Source organism: Canis aureus, chromosome 4, assembly GCF_053574225.1.
Source record: "Canis aureus isolate CA01 chromosome 4, VMU_Caureus_v.1.0, whole genome shotgun sequence".
Lineage (NCBI taxonomy): Eukaryota > Metazoa > Chordata > Mammalia > Carnivora > Canidae > Canis > Canis aureus.
The window spans coordinates 45713443-45739930 of NC_135614.1; the positions used below are offsets into that span (position 1 = coordinate 45713443).

Genomic DNA, 26488 nt, shown 5'->3' on the forward strand with positions numbered 1-26488 from the left:
GTGCAGACGGATGGGGTGTGTCTTCATCTACGGAGTCGGCTTTTCGACCTGCATTTCTGTTTCCACCTCCAGAAGCTTGGACTATCTGAAGGGACCCAAACATGCTCACCATTATATAAACACACACACACAGGCACCCATATAAATGTAAGTCCAGATGTAAACAAACATCCGTACCTATCCCCGAAGCAGATTTTCAAGTGGGGGCGTGGGAAGATTGGAAGACTTGGGGGAAAATGTCTCTCCAAAGACGGTTTATGTTGTGTAAAGCCTCCTTGAAAAAATTTTCAGGTTTAAAGCAAGTTAGCCAGAGGATGAAATCCCTTTACAGGGACCTGCTGTCCATTTGCAAAGGTTGCAAGCTAGCAGCCCCCAGGCTCCATCTGGGACCTTCACATTTAATTGTTTGGTCCACACAGTGGCAGCCAGCACGATGTTTTCTTGAGGTTGAATTAGACATGGAAATTGGAGCTCTCACATAAACCGTGTGCTGCTTTTTTTGTTTTTTGTTTTTTGTTTTTGTTTTTGTTTTTTTGTTTGTTTGTTTTGTTTTGTTTTGTTTTTGATGCCTGGCCCTTGCTGTCTGTACAGTCATGAATTGCCTGGCTGCCTTAGGCTTCCCATAGGATGGTACAAACTGGTGGTATGGAAAGCTGGTCACCATGGGGCTGTGCTAATCATTCTAGCACAATCCTTTGGCTTCCTTGTGTACTAGCATTACTGGACTGGCACCTCAAGCCAACCATTTTCTGTGTCCAGAAGGTTCTGCCTGCTGTCTTCCAGGGGGAAACTTCCAGGCTTCTCTCTTGACCAAGAGCCTCTACAAAGCCTTTCCTGACCTTCTGTCTGAAGACTAGCCGCCCTTTCTTTGGCACCCAGTTGGTACCTGCAGCCATGCAAAGACTCTCCTTCCACAGTCACCATAGCACCCAAGACTATGCTTTACACATTTGTGTGAGCACAACTTCTCTATTAGATAGGAACTCCTTTAAGATGGGAATCACATCTCCTTTGTTTTTTCTTTCAAGGCCGGTCAGAGTGCCGAGCACAGAGAGGGGGCTCAGAAGGGGTCTTCTGAAGTTAATATAATTGGTCATCAACCTCTACTACCTCTGAGCCACACACAGGTCAGGATGGTGGTGAGAGAGGGGTCACAGAGACAGCAGTGAGTGTGGCAGGATAGCTGGGTGTACCTCAGGACAGCAGGGACCACACCCTGGGGGGAGCTTGGCTCAGACCTCCTCAGCTGGGGGCAGGGGTGGGGAGAAGAACCCAGGGGGCACCATCCCAAGGCAGTTCACGGGAAGTCAGATCCCACTGTGATGGGTCTCAGCCCTCGGACCCAGAGGCCCAGAGTGTGGAGGCAGTCCCAGGGAGTGGGTGATGAATAGGAGCCACACATGGAGGGCTTTCCTACTCTCCCTACCCCCCACCAAAGGAAATAGGGCTCTCCAGAAGTCTCAGCCACTCTTTTGTACCCCTGCTCTGGAATGCAACCTACAGGAGAGTTAAAAAAATATTCAACTAAATAAAGTATTGCTGCTACTTAGGATGGAGTTAAAACAATTTTTTTAAAGGTTAAAAAAGCTACTTGCTCTTCAGGTCAGTAACTGTCATAACGATTTTTCTCTTGCCATATGCTCCTCTGAATTGCATTAGTATGACATCTCCCTCTGCAGCATCTGGTCTCAGCCACTTCAAGGGACACAAGGAAGCTACACATTCAAACGGAGTATATAATAACACGGAGAGGTATCTGCACCCTGCCATCACAAAACAAAAGACTACGCTGTATCTCATACAGCATTGCTGAGATGGTGCTGGAGATAGTTCAAATGAATGGAGGCAGAATTGGGGGAGCTTTTGTTCGCCTGTGTATTATGTGTGTGTGTGCGCGTGTATAAATGCATATGTGTACACCTGTACACACATGTTTTATCAATCGGTAATCACCTGCATTGCTCAAACACAAATTCTTGCTTTCTATCAAAGAGAGCTAAACATTTTAAACATCAGATGCAAACTAGAGCCCCACCAATCTACAAAATATGGACAGAGAGGTTGGACCTATCTATCTTTCAGCACTTTGAAATACAAAAAGGGAAATTTTCCACCACAAGCCAAAGGCAAAGTAGCACTATCAACCTCCAGCCACATTTTCCAGACTAAGAAAAAACCTGGCAAGTAATGCAGACTTCCTCTCCTCATTGGTAATAATCTTTGTCAAACTGATAGATTTATTTAAAATTTTCCAAGGATCTCACCCCACTTTCTTGAATAGTTATTAAAAAATCCAAAAGGGTTTAATCAAGTTGACTGCCTAACACATGGTTCTGACATCCATTCTTTTCTGGTCCTGAAGATCCTTGTGCCTGTTTTGTCAGAAGCACAAAAAGTAGAAATGCAATTCCATTTGTGCTGATGCTAAATGTTAATAGATTTGCCTAAATGCCTGCTAATAGTCCCCCTAAAATTAGCTAGACTAGTAGTGCATGCCTAATGTGGTGTTGTTTTTGTTGTTTTACTTGCTTTTTTTTGCTTCTCCTGCTTTTATCAGAGGGGAAAAAGATCCCTAGAAAAAAGCATAGGTCCTCAGCTGTGACACATTTCCAGTGTCATATGTGAATTCTGCAGAAAGAACATATATTCTGAAACTATCCCACATTTCTGACATTCTGTCATGAAGGTGACAAATCCTAGTGCTCTAATGTTTCATTAAATTAAACATGAAATGTTTAATGTTTTGTTAAATTAAACATGAAGCCGTGACTTTGCACCCGAGAACCACAGCCTTCTATCAATTCTTCACATTCCTTCAGGTCACTTCTTAGGTTATAAAAACTGAGTTTTGTTTATTAGAAGCATTGCATTTCTCTCTGCAGTTAAAATGCACTTTCCTCTAATGCACTTATAAATAAAGACCAACAAGCAACCAGTTTTTTTTTTTTGGGGGGGGAGGTGGTACTTAAAGTATTTCTCAACTCAAGCTTATAGAGAACAGCTTGCAGACAACCCGTTAAGTAAATCTCTACAACTTTTTTCAAGTATTTGCAACCATGACTGAGAAGCTTCCAGAGAGCAGACATATTACATATTTCATCCAGTTTCAGGCCCATTTCACAGATGAGCATGCTAGTCCCTGAAGAATGGAAAGATTGCTAGAAAACTGTTGAGCTAGATCTTTCAAACCAAAAACATGTCAATTCCTTTTCCCTTATCCAGGATGGCAGAAACCGAGAAGGAAAACAAGAAAAAACAACTCTGATGGGGGAAGAAAGCATTTGCAAAAGCAGAGAGGAGGATGTGGGGCTTTCCTGACTACTGAACACACATTTTAAAGCAGCTGGTAGACAAAATCTGGGCAATGTTGGAAGACGATAGAATGAGGCTGAGATTTAAAAAAAAAAAAAAAAAAAAAAGAAAGTAAGGAAAAGCTTTTTTTCCCCACCAATTTAACGAGATAGTTATAAGTTTGGGAGTTTTTAGTAATATACCCAGAGGGTCATATCACAGACAAAATTCCAAGTACTATTTTATAAAACACATTTAGATGATACTTTTTTAAATGGAGAGAAAAGCCGAAACAACTAAGTAGCAACAGAAGAGGGGGAAAAAAATCCACACATTTCATGATGAAAGTATCTGAGTTTTTTACATTTTTTTCATGATTTAAATGGGCAAATGGGGTGTTCACATGGGGTCCCCTTCTTGTCCAACCAGCAACAGCAGAAAGAACCATCCCTTAAGGGGCAAGCTGTACAGACCCTTCCAGTCCAACCAAATGTGTCATCGGTGCTTTTTCTATGTCAACACATCAACTCCTACCAGCGGCCTGAGCTATAAAGCAGCCCGGATTTGCTAAAAGGTCCTGGCTCAGAAAGCGCGCCTGAGAACCCCTCTCCCAGCTAGCCCCCAACCCGTAGGAAGATAATTGATACTTACCATTTTGAAGCTTCATGTCTGTGAGGCAAACTAAATAAATTAAACGGATCCTGCTTTAATCTTCTTTTCTAGACCCCAAATGCCTTAATCAAAAGGAAAAACAAAACAAAACAAAAACACAAATGTTCCCTGAAGTCCTTCTCTAAACCACCAGAGTATAAGCAAGGAATAGCTGTCTTTTTTTTTTTTTTTAACTGAGTGCCCAGAACCTGTCCCTTGACATGAACACCCGAGAATTATTTCTAACATCCTTCTACTCCTCCACCCATCTTTCCCTTCACTTCTATTTTATGCCCCAGAGAAGGCTGGAGGTACACTTTAGATCAAAATCTGGAAGACGCTTCGATTGGAAATTTGGCTTGGCAGACCTCCTGTAAAAATCCCACGTAAAGACACATTTGTTTCCCTCCTGCAAATGAACTGTGGCATTTGTGGTACCTCTGGTTCTCCCCAGTGCATACTTCCCCTTTAAATGAGCTTAAGCGGCAGGACTTCATTTGGGGTTAGCTGTCCCGCAAAGCTCATCTGGCTCTTACCATTAAGGCAAGAGGCTCTAAAAGGCTAGCAAGATGCTTTTAACAATGTTTGAAGGGCCGGTCATATCTTGTTAGCAAGAGCTGCACACTTACCGGGCTCTCAGGGCCTTGACAGAGCTGTCCTATTCCTTCTGGGATTGAGAAGGCAAAATGAAATTAACCAATCGTTAGCTGGAGCCAGCAGAGCCGCACTGGATTCGCATTCTCCAGAAACCAAGTGAGGCGCCTTCCCCCAAAGTTACTCCTCCATCCGCTTCTCCTGGCATACACAGCCCGCCAAGGCCCTGGCTGCAGTTTCAAAACTGCTACTCAATAAAAAGATTTTAAAGGCTGTGCCGGGAGCCGGGAGCTTCAGATCCCAGTTTGGCTTTTTCTCCATCAGCATTCCTCAGCAAGCCTGCACAAAGCGAGGTACGCTACATTATTTATGTCAGCTCTAGGCTCTGGAAAACACACACTGGCATCCTGATTACTAAGAATCCTCATGGATACAATTAAACCATTCCCACATATATTCACCCCCCCCCTTTCCCAGATTCAACCTCTTTCAGAGAAAACAGAAGCACTTTGAGGCGTGTCCCAACTCATCTATGAGGAGCCAAGAGAGCATTGAAATATGGCCATGATGGCAAATGAGCCAGGGGGAGAGGACACTTTTCCTAGAGAGGACAGATGACACTCTAGGGAGGCAAGTTCAGAGAACAGTTAGGGGAATGCCCTGCCAGGGGCTGCCCTGGGTCGGGGGCACTGGATTTGGAAGGAGCAAAGTTGAGGCACTACAAAAACAAAACAAAACAAAACAAAAAAGAACACAACATTTTGATGAATTCATGGAAGATTGATTTAGAATGGGCTGTTAAGGGAAGTAAGGCGCATTTGGCAACATGACTAACCTTCCGAGCTGGATGCAGAGCAATCACACTCACCCAACAAATGCTCCTTGGTGCCCCATCCAAGTCATAGCACTAGATGGGAAGACCACTGATTTCGCCAAGTAGAGCAATGACTCTGCCCCCAAGTCTCCTCTTCAGCAAAACGAACAATTCTCCAAGTTGCAGTCCACCATTTCCTTTCTTGTCAGTAGCTCGACAACACATTATGAGCCGGGCATACTGGCCACTGGCAGAAAGAACTGTATGCTGGCGCGGCAAAGGAAGGATGAGGACAGGAGCTTCCTCCTCTGTAGGAGTAGTGAGAAGGCTATGCATTTCCCTTGGTGTCTAGCTGGAGAGTCCCTGCTTGGCAGGCAGAGGTGACTTCATTTTGCAAAAGCCCCGGGCATCGCTTAATGAAACCACCTTTGGCAGGACCTCACAGTTAAGTCAGTGTATCTAGGCAAGAAGTCAGCTTGGGCAAAGTCAGTTGTCTCATCCAAGAAAACAAGGAGAAAAGAGCAACCTGCTTCTCTCCAAAGGCTTCCTTTGAATGTACATTCCCGTGTTTGCCAGTCTTTTTTTTTTTTTTTTTCAAGTGACTGTCATTTCCAGTGGCTTAGTCCATCCCAGTTCAGATAGCTTGGATGGAAAATTGGAAAGTATGGTAGAGAACACAGGGTAGATCAGTAGAATAGAGCCCAAAGTGGGCAAACCCGCCCTTTGATGCACACCAGAGCGAAGCAATGGCAAATTTGCTCCAGAGTGAAGCAGCAGAATATCCCTCAACAATAAACAGATGAGAGTTAGCATGATAGAATACACACACACACACACACTCACACACACTCACACACCATACAGTCCTACAACTACCCAGGCACCCAAAGACCTGATGGATGGAAAAGCAAATACAAGTTGCCCTGTCAAATGATTTCAAGTTGTAGGATTTGCTCTGCATACCCACACTGGGTCATCTGGTCCACCGACCTCTCCAGAGGCCTTGGCCATGTGTGGGCACAACTGTGCTCTCAGCTTGAGACGGTTCCTCTCATTCTTGCCGCTAAGGAATCCAACAACACACACTGTCATTTTGCCTGGAAAGGACTCAGAAGCAACTAGCTAGAGTGACAAGTACAGAGATGATTCCTTGGGAGGAAGATCATTCAAGAATATCACTTGTTTCTCTAATAAGCAAGCAATAATCAACTTAGAGGCTGATCGAAGACTAGACGTCTTAGTGAGGGTTGCCTGGGGACCCTCTTGTTACCCTACAGAGCTGCAGTGTGGGAAAGGCTTTCGGTTCTGTCAGTCATTGCTCCCCCCGTGGCCTTGGACAAGTTGTGCAGCCTCTCTGAGCCTCAATTTTCTTATCTAGAAACTATGGAACATGGAACTCATTTCTAGGACTTTGAGGATTCAGTCAGAAATAGAAGGAATTAACTCAGTGCCTGGCACCTTGTGGGCTTCTAATAAACTTTGGTTAAAAGATTATCAATCAAAAGATTATCAATCAAAAGGCACAAAACTTACATTGGTTCACAGATGCCTGAGCCTCATCTCAGGGTGCTCCCCAAGCAATCAGATCATCACTAACAATCTGTGTGCAAAACACTGTAGTCATCATTATCATTTACCTTCAATAAACATGTTCACAGTAGTTGCCCCATGACAGAGGTTGATAAAAACTAAAAAGAGTATAAAAACAGAGTAATAAGAGGGGATTTCCTTTTTTTAAAAGGGAATTCTAACATTTTAAAAATCAACTGAACACCTTCCTGCTGATTAAACTGTAAACTACACCTATTTCAGCATTCTGATATCCCAGAGGGCTGCTCTACTTGAGATAGGGGGAAAAAACGTGACCTGAAGTCCATCCTCCAGAACCCTCCATCCACTTAACTATACCCCTCATCCCCAAGCTATAAGCAACAGAGGTTGAGGGTCTCAATCTAATGGAACATTAACATCTGAATGAAAAAAACACAAGGAGGACCAGAGAGATTAAGGGACTTGCTTGATTTCATGTTACCCAGCACAGCTCCACTGGAATGCAGAGGTCTGACTACCTCTTCAAACGCTCCTTCAGCCCCACACGAGGCTAAAAGTAAAACCAGTGGAACTCACAAGCCAGTTTCTTTTTCACCATTCAATCCAGTCTCTTTGGTTTAATAATGTGTGTACAGGACCAATACCTCATACCTCACAATGAGCTTAGGTTTTTTTATTTGTTTGTTTGTTTTTTTGTTTGTTTCCAGAAAAGGATTACTTTACATTTTGATTTTAAAGTTTTTCAATAAATAAGGTTCTACAGTTTTTGCTAAGCCACTTGACTATCTCTGAGTTTTGCTAGAAGTTTCTAAATCTTTCAAATGAGAAAACAGCACTTCAAACTTCATAATTTATAAAGGTTGCGTATGTTATTCACATCTTTGAAAAATACAGAATTTTGCCCACATATCTCTTCTCTACTGATAGAGTTAGCAAATAACTACATCTTCCTTCCATATAAATAATCACAAGAGGTCTTGAACATGCAGTTATTTTTAAGTACAAATCACTTCTTCCTGCTTACATGAACAAGGGCTACCCAAATGATAAATCTTCAGAATGAATAGGGTCTACCCACTTCACTGCTGAGAAATACCCACATACATTGTGACTATATCTGATGAGCAGCTGGACTGCATGGACATCAAGATCCTTTCTCAGAGTTTTAAACAACGCCATCTTTTGCTTTTTGTCAAACCACCTGGACAAAAATGCAGTGTGTTGCATCATTTGCTGAAGCTATTTCTCCAGTTGAAACATGAATTATGAGTCCTTCTGAAACACATCAGCCAAATCAAGTTCTAACATGGCCTGGCTTTATTCACTGCACAGATCACCACAGCTAATCGCTTTCTGATGCAAGTCATGCTTTTGCTTCATTAAGTTAACATTTCTCTTATTTTTCCCTCCATGGTATGTACTCAATTAGCCAGCGTTGAGTTGAACATTTCCTCTCGTACCAGGTATACTTCATCTGAGGGTAACTCTGACTTTGTCAGGCCCTTTCCTTTGTACTTTTATAATATGTGGGGTTAGAATGTTAGTCTTACAACACAGGCTTTCCTCTGTCTCTGCAAATAATATGAAGCTACTCTGGGCGGTCTTTAAATTCTGTTTTTGTACTTTTATCCCCTTGTGGAAGCTCATACTCAATTCCTAATGATGAATATCCCTGAATAGGTACTGTTCAGACTACCTAAGAGGCCTACATGCCTCTTGTAGGCAGAATTGAGAAACTGTTGTTGCTTCTAGAACAATACAAGGAATTGCCTGGGGCACCAACTTCCTGTTTCCATCAGACAGACCAATTGTGTAAGGTTATCTTCAAATTAGTGGTTTAAGAAGTTAAAGAGAGAAGATTAAAAAAGTGTATAATCCTCATCTGAGTAACTTTCTTAAATGGGGCAAAAGAAAAGCAGTCATCATATTCTCTGAGGTTACAGTTAAGCTCTTTAGGGAGAGGGCTCATATCGTTTTGCTGTGTATAGAAGTTGATTGAGAAAGTTGGTTGATTCCACAACATTCCAGGTCTTTACATGAGCAAGAAGGCAAAGGGCTTCTGGTATAGAGCCCAGAGGGAGAACTAGGATGGGATAGAATGTTGGCCCTGTTCCCTGTGTCCTGCCCTCCTCTCTGCTCTGGAATGAGATATCCTATATAACCTTTCCTGGGATCATTGATGATGTGGCTCTCTTGTCCTTTTTCAGACTGAGTCACCTGTGAAGGTAAGGTTTATCTAGTGCTTTAGCAACCACTGTCCAACCCAACTCTTTCTAAGCTACTGTACATCAAAGGCAAAACTAAAATAAATTTCTTTTACCTTAATGTAGATTCAAATGGGACTTACATGGTCACTTAGCCCAAAATCCTTATAATACAGATGAGGAGACAGATCAAGGAGACAGATCAAGGACTATATCACAAGCCCTATGACATTAGGACTATGGATGTGGGAAGACAAACTTGGCACACAAATTTCTTTTCTTTCACGGATTTATCATTTTCTGTTCCTTCTCTTTCTCCTCCACCAACCATCCTTCATTCTCCCACCCTTTGCCATACCCGAGAAAAGATCATGGTCAATGTTTTTTTATTCTGTGATTTCTCGTTGCCAAGGATGAAGTTTAAATCTGGACACTTTTCTAAAGAAGGCTTTGTAGATTTTCAAATGCCTGGTGTGAACAGCATCACAGCTCTAGGAACAGTCATTCCCCCAAAGTGTTCACAGCTGGAGAGTGGCCTTTTATTTTGACTGTGAGAAATCGAACCTTTTGGCCAGACAGAACTGGATTGGAATCTCCCAGCTGTTGTAAGTCTCTAACTTTAGCTCCCCCATAAAGACACCAGGGTGAATAATGATGCCTGGTTCACCTAGCTCTTCTGAGGGTTAATATGCCATGGCTGGCTGATACTAAAGACTCAGTAGCTAGGCCCTACTATCATCATCTTTCTCTCATGGGCTCAGACACATCCTGAGAGAGCTACAAATTCTCTCCTCACATTTGTGAACCCAGGGCAGAGCCCACTCATTTGGAGGACTCCCTCTCCGGGTGGCATGTCTCCTGAGTGACCTGCAATACCCTGCCTGCTATCATTTCATTGTGAGGAGGGTTGATATGACACATCCGATTGAGGCACCATGAACATGCAATTTTCTGCTTACAACCACGAGGAAAACAGGACTTCAGATAACAGGGAATTGTGATTCAAATCCCGTTGAGCCACAGGGAATCAGTTATAGTCTGTCTCTGCCCAGGGATGTCGGCTCATCGATCCACACTCATCACCAGTGGCCAGGGAAGGGCAGTGCTGGCCCTGACTCTCCTATTAATTAGACAGGTGGGGAATTTCTCTAGATCAGCATTTCCCGAGAGTTAGTCATTTTCCTACTGCCTTCCAGACTTGTGCTCTATCCAATCTTTCCCTGCAACTAAGGCAGCCACCATTCCATCCGACCCTCAGCTCTTTATTCACCCAGTAAGTCAAATTGAAGAAAAATACCGTTTCCAACTTTACCTCACCGTAGCTAATAATATCTATGAAATCACAGCTTAGAAATGCTAGCTATATATAACCAAAATTGTGTGTGTGCCTGTGTACACACACACACACACACACACACATAATTTCTAATATGTATTAAAATAAATAGATCAATATTAAATTTTCAATGACAGGTGCCCCTTAAGGATGTCTTGCATATTTGTACCACACTTACTGGTACCCACATGACACTAACATGTGTTGGGAAATAATATCCTAGATGAAATGTTATTCTTTTTCTTTTGAACCAGCAGAGTCTCTACTTTGTGCCCTTTTCTCTTCAGAATGCAGTGCCTTAGAGTGAAATGTCACCAGGAAAAGAAATGCTCTAAAAATGAAGTTTGATTATGTCCTATAGCACAGATAGAAAACTCAGAGAAGAGCCCACATGCTACTTTTCATCCTGGGAACTGATGCTTGAATGTGTTAAAATGCTATTTATTTTCCAACAGGCTACTTGGGCTTGGCACCATGTAAATCCAAAGTGTTTGTAGAGGTTCCCTTGGGGACAAAGGGAAAATCATCTGTATAGATCAAATGTGTATTAGCTGCATTAGCAATTGGTCCCTGGAGACCTGATAAAGACCTTTTTAGACAGATTTCACTGCACAGTTTTTTAAGAGCTTTCATTGAACTAGCCTTGGGTATCGTGGGTTTGGGGCTTCTTTCCTGTCCTCAGTGTCAGAAGAGAAAGATAGAAAATGAGAAGCCGGGATGAGAAGTGCTGCCTTCATTGTAGGCAGACCTCAATACCACAGCCATGCTCCCTTCCCCCATCAATATTTCATGGTCTCAGCATCATAAGAAAATATATCTGTTGCCTTCTTCCATTGTAATGTGTAGGACGATGGAAATATTATTACAGCACAGGTTCAAGAATTTAAAAATTCATCAACTTCTCAATTTAGAAAGCTGATACGTGGTTAGAACTTATGAAGTATCTACAGGCTTGAAATGACCAAGGGGGCCAGAGTCCTGCTCCTGAGAAATCTGTGGAATGGGGGCCGGTAGTCGGGGGTGGGGTGGCTGCAATTGCTGCCGCTCAGGTTGCAGACTCAGCCAGGGAGGTATAGGCTTTCTCTGGCTCATTATCAGCTGAAGATTTGTCTCATACCATGGCACTGCTGGAAAGAATAGAGAGAGACAACGCTGCCCCCGTTGTACGCTCAAGCTCTGAACAGGTGTGTATTCTCCTGCTTTTTCACTACCCGCTCCACCACAGCATAGTGGTTCCCAGGGCTTTGCTCAGTTCCACACGTGTGTTTGCATGGTGTGCTACCGTACAACTGGTAAACTCACCTCTCAGAACACTGGACACTACGTAATATTCCTCTATCCTCTAAAGGCCTTCCAAGTCATTACACTAGGTTGGCTTGACTCCTTTCCTTTCAGTACATCTTAGAAACTTATACTGTCTTACAACTTCAGTCTCATCCCCACTAACTGAGGTGTTCACTGCATTCGCCGGGGTGCAGTCCCCAGTCCCTGCTTGTGAAGAAATGGGGGCCACCGACCATAGCAAAGGTCACAAGGAAGTTTGGCTACTTTCCAGGGCACGAGGCAAATCTTTGTATTTCTAGCACCTGGTTTATATAAACAGAGAGTTTAACCTGAAGCAAAATGGTTAAGGAAGAAATGAGTGTGACTTTCTAAACTGATACCTATCAGCTAAGAATCTCATCCCCAGTGGCCTACCTTTGCTGTGGTGGTGAGTCTTGGGGACATCATCACCAGTCTGTGTGTCCACCTAGTCACCTCAGTGTGGCTCACACATTACTGCTGCTACTCTGTCCCCCTCCCCCACCACTACCTTTCTCCTTTGCCCTGTCATTTAGTCATGCTACTGGCCATCAAAGATACATCCCTCAGCAAGATGGTTTTCCTTGAACTGTAAGTATGAGACACAGACGGCCTCCGACACAGGCTTAGTAGAAAGGCAGGTAGGAGTTAGTGTGGCTTCCAGCCAACTGTCCAGCAGGTGTCATTCCCACAGACATAGTCAGACACTTAGTGGGACACACTCAGGTTGCTGCTTAAAGAAATAGGCACTTTCTAAGAAATCCTAGAGCATTAATTTGATACAGAAGCATTATGTTTCCATGAGCAGGATTCACCAATAAATAAAAATCTTGATTCCTTTCAGTTTTAGTCAACAAATGGAATGTCCAGATATCTGATCCCTGAGAGCTCTACTCAAGTGCCTCAGCCAGGGCAATGCCCACCCTCAACAGGTGGGGTATTCTCAAGGAATGTCTACAGGGCCAACTGCTATTACTTCAACAGCTTCAGAAGCAATTCTGGATCTCAGGGTGATCTTTCTAACACAGAAATCTGAACATTATCTCTACTGAAAAATTCGTCACTGGTTATATCACTTTTAGGACAGAACCCTCATTCTGTTCTAGTATCTTCAACTCTTTCCCTACCTCCTGCCTTTCGGTTTATGCTGTAGGAGAAATACCATATTTCTTAGATGGATATCTTATGGAACACTTCAGGCCTTTATAGATGAAGTTTTCTCTGTTTAGCAAGGGTTTTCTTTCATTCCTCTATTTCTTCAAAATAGGAAATAATTCCTATACTTACTTCAAAACCAATTCAAACACCACCTTTCAGGGGATTTTCATGTCCTTTGTGTTCCAGGCACACACAGTCTAACCTCTACATTAAATTACTTGTTCCCTGTAAAGCACTTAGAACAGTGACTGCACATAGTAGGCGCTCAATTTTTAAAAGCTATTAGTATTGCCCTATCATTTACTGATCATCATAGATTTATAGTATTTGCTCACCTGTCCCCAATAGCCATGAAGCTTCTGTCAATGACTTTGTTGAACCACTTTTGTCAAGCTAATGTTTGGCACGTGGTAGGTCTCAGATGGGATGTGCTGAACTAAAATGGACTAAAGCAGTTTGGGAATTCTACAAGGTGCTTGCTTTCTTACTACAGTGACCCCTCATGCTAAAAATCTGCAGTCGGGCCCTTCTCAACTGTTTGAAGTCCAATAGGTCTTATGCTTTCCTTTAATTCTGTTTGGGCACTACTGTCTGGTTGCATTATGTACTGGGCCAGTACCCAGAAACCACACATCTTTGGAGCCAAAGCAGCAGATGCTGGACAAGAGCTTGCACTCCCTTTCTATTACTCTAATCAAGCTATGTGTTACACTGCCTTTCTTTAATTTGATTTGAGAAGAGCCTTAACAGCACAGTAGAAGCAAAGAATGAAGCTATTTCTTCAAGGAGCTGCTCACTTTAATGGCGATTTTTTGTTGTCCGTTGCGACAAGGAGGCCCCTGACTGGGGCCAATTGTTGCACTTGGATACAAGCATGAAATTGCAGGATTTTTTTATTTTTTTATTTTTTTATAGGCACAAGCCAGCCCTTCCTGATTTAATTAGAAGGTTTCTCTCTCTCTCTCTCTCTCTCTCTCTCTCTCTCTTGACCTTCCGCTTGATTATGTAGTGAAGTATTCCTGGAGAGCAATAATCCTGTAAGCCTGACATCAACCCTCACAGCTTTGAAAATGACAAAGCTGTCAAAATCTCAGTCTTACAACTTCAGACGGGGTCAGCTCAGAAATGTAATGGTCGAGAAACTCAAGGACCAGGGTCCGTTAAGAGGAAAAAAAAAAAAAAAAAAAAGGTGAGTCAGAGAAATAAAAGGTCCCAAACAATGACAATGGGAAGCTTTAAATTTCAGGTTATGCAAGAAACTTTTGCCTTTCTGTGCATGCCATTAACATAGTGATTTAGTAATTTCGGTGGGAGATGCCATCTCCTTGGAGTCAGAGAAAATGAGAGTCTTTTTTTCTCCCAGAGTATGCAAACAGAAGCTTAGAAACATGTTTGCATTTGGATTGGATGATCTAAACCAACAAAGTTCAACCTTTTCACTAGGAGCTGTGAGCTGTTTGACAAGACCTACTTTTTATCAGGCAGGTTCAAAGTCTACACACTGCAGAGGTTTCCTTAATAAGAGGGGCTAATAAGATTATTTCCTTAAAGATCTAACTTTGGCACCCATCCTCCTACCAGACAGTAGAGTAGATTCTTTCTCTAAATTGCTTACCTTCAAAAGAAGAGCTCTGTTGACTAGAGCAGGGTGCCAGCATGGCACACTAAGTTGCGATTAGTAGGATGCTCATTTGGATTTGAAATGGCTATTATTTTCTGTCTTGTGCTCTTTTTCCTGCGATTTTTTTTCTGCGATATTTTTTCCGTCATCAAAAAATTAATTTACCAAACAAAATACAAAGATTTCATTTCAACTGGATGAGTCAGAGTCATTGATTGTTCACCTGTCCCCCAAACTGCTCCATATCTTGCCTTTCCTCAGGGATGTATTTAGCCAGCTGCATAAGAAAAAAAAATGGTAAATATAAGCACACTTTTGGGCAAGCAGGCTTTAATGTAAGGAGAGAGAAATGGGCATATCTGTATTAAATATATAGATATATGTATATAGAATAAAGGAAAGGGTTCTACTAAAAAAAATTCCCAAGCTTGAATTTTGACCCATTTGGGCTCACAACACAAAACCTTCAGTTGAACGGGGAGGCCTGAGAAAGGAAGATCATGTGATCATCAAATTGAATTCCCTCTGACTTCCTGCCTCCTGCCTTCCTGTATCATGGCTTATGTGATCTGCTGAAATAATGAGCCATTTTCAGGCTCCCATCCATGGGTGGGATGATGTACAGCCATTTAAACACTGGCTGTGTTTAAAGAAATGTGATTTAAAAACGGGAACCATTTGAACAGGACTCTGTATTTCTAAGGTGAAACAGTGATCAGTGTATGACATTTAATGATCTAAAAGAGCCATAAAGAAGAATTTTCTCCTGATTAAACTGGAATCAACTCTTTCTCAGGAGAGAGAGGATTGAGGCCATCTGCAGGTTTTAGTCTTTCCCGGCCTCTGATGACTGAATCAGTAGTGGGTACAGCTCTGTCTCAATGCCTTAGCTCCTGGAGGATATAGCATTTCACTGACTCTAGGATGTACATTTCCTTGTTCATTTTAACATTTATGAAATAGGAATTCCTCTTGGAGCTAATGGCATGTTATAGTGTAATTGGCAAAGGCTTTTCCTCTTTTATACAGACATAAAATAACAGTGAGTTATTTTGCAAGTGAATGCATTTTGGGATTGATGAGATAGTGTCATAGATACTTAATACATCTTGCTTGGATAAGCGACTAAAGAGGGCACCTCCTCTTGGGACTCGATACTTAAGGGAACAGATATATTTAACAACTAAGAAAACTTCAAGCCTTGCATCATTGACTGGGATGGAATAAAAAAAAAAAATTCTTACATACACATGTTAAAAACCAAACCAAACAAGAACACAAAGCAACAAAGTCTAAAAAGCAAGAGGAAAAGAAAAGACTAGGGGTTTCTCTCTGACAGTAAATGGAACAGTGGAAAGAAAGGAATTGGCATTTGCTAGGCCAGTCACTTCCTCTGTTTCTTTCAGAAGTTCTTTGTAGCAGAGGTTCCTCACGGATGAGGAACTGCAACTTACAGAGGCTGAGACACCTGCTCATGATCCAACACGCAGGTAACGTAAAGCCAGATCTGATCCTGGCCTGGCCAACTCTGGCTTTGCATTACAACTGGCTGATTCTCAAGAGCAGTTCTTTTGGCTGACAATTCATCAGTGTTCGTTCAATCCGGTGAATTTGTCTGTAGTGGAAACTGGTGTTCAGAGCAGTAGTGTTTGTGTTAATACTCTGGGACAGTAGTTTCCAAACTGCAGGACATGGAAATCCTCAGGGATCTTTACAAAAATATAGATCCCTGGATCCCTTTTCTAGCCATTCTGATTTCACTAGTATGGGGTGTGACCTAGGCATTAGAATTTTAGAAGCTCCCCAGAAGATTCTAATGCATCACAAGCTTGGGAACCACTGCACTAGGAGGTTTTCATTTTGCTCTAGGGAAACGAAACAGACCACTCATTACTGGTGGGAAACTGCATGAGCATTCACCTACAGAGCCTCTTCATCAGCTTGTTATTATTCAGCCTCTTTTTTAAGTCACACATATTGTATCTTAAAGGGGCTCGGTCTCTTTTAAGAAAAAACTATATTTATTAAGTCACCTTTAGTTCATTTTTCCATGGACTTGCTAATGAAATACCATTAGACAAAAATACAAGGAATTTGGTGTTTTATTTACTGTGTGGTCTTTTCATAAGTTAACACAGACAGACTTTCATCCTCTTATTTACTACTAAAAAGAGACTGACCAATGTCCAACTGTCTTTGAGGACCAATACTCCCTGGTCTTGGTTTATGGAGTGGGTCAGGTAAATAGTCCTACCGCTAGGCCTAGCCAGTCAGCGTATTTCCTCTCCATACCAGAGCAGTTGGTTCAGGTATGGACCTATTAGACCAGGGCTGTTTTCGGAAAAGTTGGAGAGTTATGTAGTAAAGAATTAACTTAATGCAAAGGGAAGTCTGGCCTTTGTCCTTGGCTCCTAGAGGTAATCTCTAAATCCGTTAGCATCTTTGTTTGCCTGGGGACCCTGGGCTACAATTAATAGTCTAACAATGTGGTTTATGGTGGGGCTTTGAACCATGTGGCTCAGGTTGACCTGTGCAGGGACTAGAAACTAAAGTTCAGCCACATGGATAGTCAACTGTGTCTTTCTGACTGAGCCCCAAATAAAAACTCTGGATATCAGGGCTTGGGAGATTTTCCCTGGCTGGCAATATGCTGTGTGTAGTGTTATCCTCTGCTACTAGGAAGAGTTTGCTCTGTCTGTGACTGTACTGCAGGAGCGCAACTGGACACTCTGCTACTTGCATTTTTCTGGACTCTGTGCCTGAGTCTCTTCCCATGACTTTAGTCTATATCCTTTCACTATCATAAACCATAACTATCTGTATAATAGCTTTTACAATGAGTTCTGTGAGTCCTTCTGGCAAATTATTTATAATTGAACTTGATCTTGGGGTCCCCTAAACGTGGCAATGGGTATCAGAAGCAAGGGAGGTCTTATGGACTTCCCTGATTCTGCAGGAAGTCAATCTTCTTTTCCATGGGAAATTGATCTTCAGAGGATATAAGCTGGAGTTGCTGGGGTTGATCTTGATCAGCACGGAAAAAGCCAACAGGGAAAAGAGGGTACTATGATATGATTTAAGCCTCAGAAATCCAACTCACCTGGAGCTACCCTTAGACTTATTTTCAGTTCTAGGAATAAAAGATTTCTTTTTTTCTTAACCTCAGCCTTAGTTCAGATGCTCACATGTGTCATTTACTACACTATAACATTAGATTCTCATGGAAAATCATTAAATGGCATGATACGTGATACATAAAGGAGCTAAGTATAATACCTGCAACATAGTCAGGGCTAGTCTGTTCATTATGATTATTGCCATCATTTTGATTTTTAGTATTTCCCTATTGGAAAACAATTTTAGGAGCTCAATGAGCCTAAAGTTAGACAATGATGTACTGGCTGCGCTGACTCCAGGTGAATGGGTCCTACCTGTACTTCCAGTCCTCTCACAGCCTGAACTAGCAGCCTCTGGCTCACTCAATTGCCTGCACCTGCCCCTCTTAACGCCAGAGTTTCAGATACATTTGGGAGCACACTTAGGACTGTCTGTGATAAAATATGCATATTTCCTGAAACCCAAAGTATTCTCACTGAATGTAATAAGTGGAAAGTTATTTTACAGGAAATGAAAATCTAAGATTAATACTCTCTGATGCCATCTAGTCCCCTCAGGACAATTATTCATTGTACTACAGCAAAATAAACTTGCAAAATGTGGGAATTGGTTTTCTCCTTGGGTTTCTAGGATAAGCAAGGCCCCTGAAACTACTCAGTTCCTGGATGCTCTACCCACCACCTCACATCACTAAAGAGGCACCAGGCCTTTCAGAACACAAGGCTTGAAGCAGATTTGTGGCTATCTCCTTAGCTTAGCAAAGGTAGAGGAGAAGACAGAGATTTAAAACTAATCAGTCAGTACCTAGGTATTGATTACTATTTATTAGCATCATGGGAGGTAAGTTATATCATCACTAACTTCAAGAAACTTTTAATATTCATCAATTTTCTCCTTCAGCCAACAAGTAGCTATTCAACTTTACTCTTTCAAGCACTTGGCTAGCTGCTGGGAAAGAAAATGCCCTTACAGACTTACAGTTTTAAAGAATGAAAATCCCAAATAGGGTTCATTGCAAAAAATCCCAGGAAAGCCCTTATAAAAATACAGGGATCTGAGACTTTAGTCAGGACTATTGTATCAAAGACTTCTAAGGAGACCAGAAACCTATTTTAATAAGTGGCTCCCATGACTATTGTGCTTAACCAAATTTGAGAACCACAGGGAGAGATGATAAAACATACACATGAAAGCAATACAAGGCAGTGTTTGTCTGTCAGGTGGCAAATCAGTGATACACTAAGGAGTTAGCTGAAGGAGAGATCACTGCAGACAATGTCCCTCTTACACCTTCCATGCTGGTATATAATAATGACCTACTCCAAGTTTGTTCATGCCACCAAATCACGATGCTTCCCCAAACATTACCACAGATTGGTGCAGTTCACTTCCAGGTATAGAATCACCAAAGGTGAGTCAAGCAGCAGCTTGTCCAAACACAGACTCACCCTCTCAACCTCACATACTGCAGAGTTCAAAAGACAATGTCTCAGAACTTCCAAGGCCATAAACATTCTTGCCCCAAAACATCTTCTAATTTCCACCATTTTTGGGATGGTTGTTAAGTGTGATGTTGGCTTACTTTCCCCCCAGGGCCATATATGTTTTCAAATTTTCTTTCCTGGCAATAAAAGCAGAACTCTGGCAATTGGACTATCCTCTGATTCATGTGTCCAGAGATGGGATAAAGTGCAACTTTTAAAGTGTTGGTGTGGTGGATCCACTGAGACAGACTTGGGTTTGATTTCTGGCTTTGCCATTCACGGAGAATGACTCTGAAAAATACATTTCATTTCTCTGAACCTCAGTTTCCTAATCTTTGTAAAGGGAGAGAGTCCAGGGTGAGAGTTAAGTGAAATAACACATTTAAAGAAAACAGCATACAATACGGTCAACAAGTAGCAGAGATCAGTTACTGTTTCAGTTAACTGGCAATTCAAAGCTTAATAACTGAAGACATGTATAGCCCAAGAAGTAGGTGCTTCTTCCTATACCAGTAAAAGGCTCCATTTCATTAAACCTCAGTGTGGAACGTGAAGCTATGGTGAAAGGAACAGCTCCTCAAACCAGGCTTCACAGCTAAAAAAGATCATCCTTTTCCCCTCTCTATTTCTTCTTATGCCACAGTAATTATAGTAGTCTAATAGAAGCTTAAAAATAAATTTAAATACATTTTTAGAATAAGATATTATAAAACATGCTTCCTTGGTTTTCAAATAAAAGAATATTATCTATCAGCCAGTTTTGGAGGAGGTTTTGTATGCTAATTAAAAATAAATTGGGCAGGCATGAAGGAAATTTCTGATACAATGAAGGTGCTCTAAAACTGGATTTGGGGGAATGACTGCTTAACTATATAAATTTACTAAAAATCATTAAACTGTACCCATACAACGGGTGAATTTTTTGGCATGTAAATCATACCTTCATAAAGAGAAATGGTAACTAAAAATTTAAAAAAATCTTAAAAAAAGAGAGAAGGAAGAAGAAAGAGAAAAAGGAAAGATGAGGTTGAATTTCTGAATCCATGGTACTTATGCTTCTGTTCTAAACAATAATATTTCAGGAAGTATCAGATTTGTATCCAAATAATGAAAAATTTGGACTTCTATAGGAGCTCTACAGATCTGGTGCTTCCTGTTTCATGGTCTGATATTAAGACAGAAAGCAGAGTTGCTCCTGGAAATAAAGAAAAGTGGAAAATGAGAAATCTACCACTGATTCATTTCTGTTTCTATTAAAGACTCTTCTCCCTGGGTGACTCCTGCAAGATGTCTTAGCTCTCCAAATCTCCCATTGATCAAAATCTGATATCAAATATTTAGCTGTTCAAACACAGGAAACAAGGCATGGATAGATAGAGCTGAACATGCTTAGGCGGTCATGCCTCCCTGGAGGACCCCTGATTGGTAGAATTTTAGGTGCCAGACCATGGGTGCTAGGAGCACTTGGGCATTCTCTCATCTTTGGTGACCACATAAAAGAAATCTGGCCCAGGGAGGCAGATTTGATGTTGATGGTCTAAGACGTAGAAAATTTGATAAGACCAAACTAGTGATTCTGAGCAATGACTGATTTGCTTTTTGTGTCTATGCTTTTTTCTTTTTTTTTTTAAAGATTTATTTATTTATTCATTCATTCATTCATTCATTCATTCATTCATTCATTCATAAGAGATGCACAGAGAGAGGTAGAGACACAGGCAGAGGGAGAAGCAGGCTCCTTGCAGGGAGTCCGATGTAGGACTTGATCCCTGGATCCTGAGATCATGCCTGAGCCACAGGTAGATGCTCAACCACTGAGCCACACAGGCATCCCCTTTTTTTGTGTCTATGCTTGAGGCTATTCCTAATGCCTCCTCCATCAGGTACTTAGCTTTGTCTGTATTCAGTTCTCCACTGGTACATGCCTGCAGTTGGTATTCATTCAATTTTCTTTGAATATACGGGGTTAACTTGCCATCATAGGACTCATGCAAGTTAATATTTAGCATCCCAGGATATACGTGCTACTCTCGTAGTAAAAAAAAAAAAAAATAATGAAGGCTGACAGGTGTGAACCCTGTTCACACATCCTTAGCTGCACCACAATACTTACTCAAACTATCATGAGCACTTGATCACTCTGATGAGGGTCAACAAGAACCCACTTCAGTGATCAGAAGATGCAATACAGAAGCTGGCCATTAGGAGCTTCAAACAATGTATACACTACCCAGTACATAACTGGTTTAATTATCTCAAGCTGTGAGGAATATGATGGGCATGCCTCAACAAGTATTCTGAGATGCCCGAAGGGAAAAGTCTAAGGCTTAATTCGTTCTTAAGGAACACATTTTAAGGAACTGAAAGGATTCAATGAATATAGTCAAAATAAGTTGTTTTGCCATCCTAAGCTCTCAGGTGGTTATTCCACATCATCATCTCATTTAATGATCCCAGTAACCCATAGAAAAAGGTATTTTCACAGATGAGTCATGGAAGGGTCGAGAAATGGAAGAAATGCATTAAGTGTGAAGATATGATTAATCTTGACTCCTGCTCCTCATTGAGGTCTCCAGGGTCTTAAACAATGAAGAGTCTAACACTTCCTGGGTTTTTTTTTTTCTTCAACTTCATTATCCTCATTGTTGCCCTATCTGCTGGCCCTGCCCAGCTAAGCTAGGTCAACGTACACAAGCATCATGTCCCTAGCAGTCTACGCAAACAAATCTTAAATATGAGCCAGATTCATAATCATCTCTTAAGACATCTTCCCTCCCCCCACTATTTGATTCCAATCTGCCTTACTTCACTCTTCCTTTCCTAGATCTCTGGTTCTCTGTCCCTCTGTTTCAACACTGACTCTTCTTGGGTCTCCCCTCCAACAAAGGATCTCATTTATCTGTCAGGTCTTTGTTTTAGCCTCCTTCTCTCCATCCCTGCACCTTCTTTTCTTAGTTCTATTAGCGCCACTCATCTTGCTCCATTGTGTTTACCTGTATCGGCATTCCTCACTGTTAGTTCCATTAGGAAACAAAGCAGGTCTTATTTACAGCTCCACTTTCAAAGCATAACACCCTGCCAGGCACATTCCAGGCATTGACTTAATGACTGAGAGATAAATAAACACTGCCTTTTATTATATAGCCAGCCACCAAGAAACCAACCAACCAACCAACCAAAAAAAAACTGAAAAACTCCTTCACATCAGCCACATTTATTTATTTATAAAGTAAGAAATTGCCGAAATATTCTCAGTTCCTGTAGCATTTGACACACTTTAACTTGGGGGGGGGGGGCAGAAAATTTTTCCTCAAATGCAGCACTTTCAAAATACAGAGGGAAATAAAAAAGTACTGTACTCAGGTGCTTAAAGTTCTTTATTTGAAAACTGGTCATTTGGAATTAGAGCATTGTTTTTCCAGGCAGCAGTTTTGAGATACATAGAAGTCAGGTCTAGAATAAAAGCAGATCTAATAAACTCTAGAAATCAGCCTATTCATCTACTGGTACTACTGGATATAACTTTCACAGTATCTTCTAAAATTAACTTGGTCCCTGAAGGGAATTCGTTCACTAGGGGATCAAGAGTCCCCACAATGATTGAAGGGACCTCCAAAGAGTGACTAGAGATGCAAATAGGGTAGGAGTGTTATTTTCCAGTCAGCACTGCCTTGTGGAAAACACACATAAAGATAGCAGCCCTTGGCAAAGCCCACGGGGCTGCCAACATCCCTGTGCTGATGCCCAACAGAACCGAAATTCAACGGAAATCAAGTAGCAGATTATGTGTGCTTCAAGACTTGAAAACTAACATGCAGCCTAATGAGCATATTATAACTGCAGGCTCTGCTTGTTAACTGTTGAAAATATTTTCACAAGGCTTTGGGTTATGGCAGGATAATGCTAGTTATGAAACATCTATGCTGAAAGGGAACTCTGTGTAAGCCAGTCTTGAGCAAGTCACCTGGATAATGTCAGTGATGAGAAATGAATCATAGCACGTTCTGGACTTGGGTGTTCCATGACAAACCCCAGTGGTTTTCTCAGGGACCAGAAGGTAAACAGATTCGTCAGGCTCAGTGAAGAGAAAGGCTGTCGAGCTCCTACCAGAGGGATATAGGGTGCTCCTCTGATCTGTGAAGTAAAAACTGACTCAAACTTGCCTTGAACAGGAACTGGCAAAGTTCTTCTATGACATAAGTGGCATTCTGTAAGAGCAAGTTTCTAAGAGATTACTTTGGGCAAAGAAACGCATACATGTTACATGGAAGAAAAAGGGGGGGGACCTCCATGGATTATTTAATCAGATGTGCTACCCTCATACAGGTTGCTATGATCATCCTAACTTTACAAAAAATGTTCTGGGGGTCAAGAGGGGCCAAAGGGATTGACAAACCACATAGGTGTTTTGCGGACACAGGCGGCATAATTCAGAAATTTATTTTTTTATTTAATATTATAAACAACACTGTTACTCCTCTTACATTGGTACGGACTCTCAACACTGGAAGGCTGTATGTTTACAAAAATGTAGTCACGTGCATTTTTCACTTTGGTCTGCACGTGACCCTGTGGACTAACATTGACCAAATTCTATCTGGTGGAGGTTCTGAGTTGAGAGTGCATATTTGTGATCTGGGATAGTTATTGAAATGTACATACATTGGCCCCACTCCAGACCCATTGAAACAGAATCTCTGGGGATGGGGCCCAAGTATTTGAAATTTGGTCAAGAAAAACAAAGCCAAAATCTTTCGTAAGTTTGAATCTCAAGAAACCACTGTTCTCGTAGAATATGGTCATCTATGGGCTATAACAGTCTAGATTGGGGATAGAAAATATCTTTTTTTTTTTATCTTTCTGCCTTCAGGAGCCCGAACTTATTCTTAGATCTACTCGTTAGTGTTAAGGATGTGTCACAGTTTTCAACATTCCCTCAAAATATGCAAATATAAGAAAGGATTTGCATAAACAATACATATCAGTTTACACTGAGTTAGAGCAAGGCATAACCTAGGGCCTCTTGATTAAAACTTACGTCAAAAGTTAATCCTTCCTGTGCTCTCACAATCTTTGCTTTATTGTGTACTCCCCTTTCCTTAATTTTTCTTGAAATCTATTTTTTTCGTAAATCTTAAATATACTTCCCCTCCTACCCCAAATACATTAATCAAAAAAGAAAACTTTAGGAAGTGGCTCAGTGGTTGAGCGTCTGCCTTCGGCTCAGGGCGTGATCCAGGGGATCTGGGGATCGACTCCCACATTGGGCTCTCCGTGAGGAGCCTGCCTCTCCCTCTGCCTGTGTCTCTGCCTCTCTCTCTGTCTCTTATGAATAAATAAAAAATCTTTAAAAAAAAAAGAAGAAAAAGAAAAAGAAAATTTTACATCACCACAAGAAATGTAAAACAAGTGTCACCTGCCATAAATAAAAAGTAAAGGTAAAAATAGATACAATGAAAAGAAAGGAAGATTACAACAATACTGAAGACATTCTCCTTGATTTCATCTGAGAGAGTACAACAGGGTTGAAAAGGGAACAATGTCCTGGTGTGAGTCATTTACTGCACACTGATGTGCATCTGACATCTCAAATAATCCCCCCAATATTACCCTGAGCATGCCCGGAGGAAGGCTCCCGGCTCTCGTGCTGGTGGGAGGGTACAGCTAAGTGGCTCCCCGGGAAGTCTGGGTTCTGAGCCCTGGGGAGGGAGGTCTAGAGGCGGATGCATGGGGTCTGGGGTCTGGGGTCTGGGAGCCGCTGCTGGGGGGCTATCCAGGGGATGCTTGTGCAGCCCCCGTGGACTTCCCAGTATTGTCCGAGGCCACCTGGGCTCTGCCGATTCATAAGACCGCCAAAGCCTCCTCATTAGGTGTTCACGGTCGGCGGCGCCGAGGTGGGGACAACTGGGAAGGAGAGAGAGAAACGTTCTTTTATTCCAGGTTTGAAGCTCATCAAGGGTAGGGTTCAGCATACTAAGTCCTCTTCTGACTGTAAAGATAAAAAGATAAAATAGCTCCCTCAACCACAGTGGAGTTTAGTGTGTCTTTGACAAGCAGCATAATTAAGATCTAGCATAAACACAGAGCCTCCGAGGACAGTAAAAGCTGACTAAATGGGAATTTGTTCTGTTTGGCTTTTCTTTCCTTTATTTAGTTTTCCTGTGGAAGTTTCACTTTGAAGCAGGGCCGGCCCCAGGCAAAAGTGCGGAGTCTGCGGATCCCCTGGAATACCAGGGCCCCCACCCCATCTCCCTCCCTTTCTGGGCTCCTTCCCCACTAGGGCAAGCTGCCCACCCATGGAAGAGCTCCCCTCGTGCACACAGGTGAAGCCTGCTCCCAGCCCACAGTGGGCCTTGCCGGCTCCTTTCCTAAAAGGAGGCATTCAATGCCTGGTTCTGTGTTGCATGGTTTGAAGTCTCGTCCTGTTCCCTCTTTCCCAACATGAGGACTGTGTCCTAAACACCCGAATGCTCACTCTGTGCTACATAGATCTGCACCGGGAGCAGGTGGCTGGCAGTGCTTTCTTTGTTGTCAACAAGGGGCTTTCAAAGGAGTGACCCACTTCCCATCTGTAAGTTACAGAAGGCTGAGGAAGATGGGGCTTGGTAGCAACAGGTCTTGATAGAGGTGACTGAGAAGTTAACATCTGTGGGGTTGGTGGTGGTGAGGCTCTGGCTCAGGGGGGTCAACCCACTTGGGTTCAAATCCCAGCACTCCTATTTTCTAGCTGAATAAACTTAGGCGTTAAAGTGAACCTCAACATCAACTCTCCCATCAGTAAATAGGGTTGTCAGGGTAAGTCAAGGAAATAAATCATGGAAAGACTTCACAGTCCTTAGAATTTAATAAACACTAACCTTTATTGCTATTATCCATATTATCAAATACCCATATTATAAAAATGATGATCAGAATGGCCCACATCAAGCACATGCAGCTTTGGTGGGGTCAGAAGCATGTTTTGTGCCATCCATGTTTCCCCCCTCAACTAATAGAGGAGATTTGTTTCTCCTCTGAGACTGTCAGCAGCAAGTTTCTCTCCTCCCCTTTTCTGGCACAGTATTCATTTTTGACACATGGCATCACTCTTCATATCCCAGGCAGTGGCTAAAAGGCAGTGATCCCGAAGGCAATGAGAGAAGTAATTATAACATGCGAAACATACTCAACGTCCAGATCTGTGATGACAGGTAAATAGAAATTTGAAAGGAACGTAATCTCTTTCCTCAGAAAATGCTTAAGTTAAAGAGGTTTCTATTTACCCACCATTCTCTCTCATACCATGAAGGAAATATGATGACCCATAATAAAGCTGCTATAAGCCCCACTGCTAGAAATGCTTGCAGGTGCTATCTGAGGGAAAAA

General features: G+C 42.0%; 1 protein-coding gene across 9 annotated transcripts in view; it reads right to left on the reverse strand.

Moving 5' to 3' along the window:
* TENM2 (teneurin transmembrane protein 2) overlaps nucleotides 1-26488 on the reverse strand; it is a 1508878-nt gene that overhangs the window by 418497 nt on the left and 1063893 nt on the right. Inside the window, exons 1-2 of one of the 9 annotated variants that reach the window (XM_077895603.1) lie at nucleotides 4572-4914; nucleotides 3943-4025 (exon numbers count right to left, since the gene is read on the reverse strand). The exons of 5 other annotated variants lie outside the window; for them this stretch is intronic. In XM_077895603.1, the coding sequence (XP_077751729.1) occupies nucleotides 3943-3958 (16 nt within the window). In that variant the 5' untranslated portion in view covers nucleotides 3959-4025; nucleotides 4572-4914. Of the gene's footprint in view, nucleotides 1-3942; nucleotides 4417-4571; nucleotides 4915-5404; nucleotides 5754-26488 lie in introns of those variants that run through there. 3 more of the 9 variants (XM_077895605.1, XM_077895604.1, XM_077895602.1) reach the window with 3 other exon arrangements.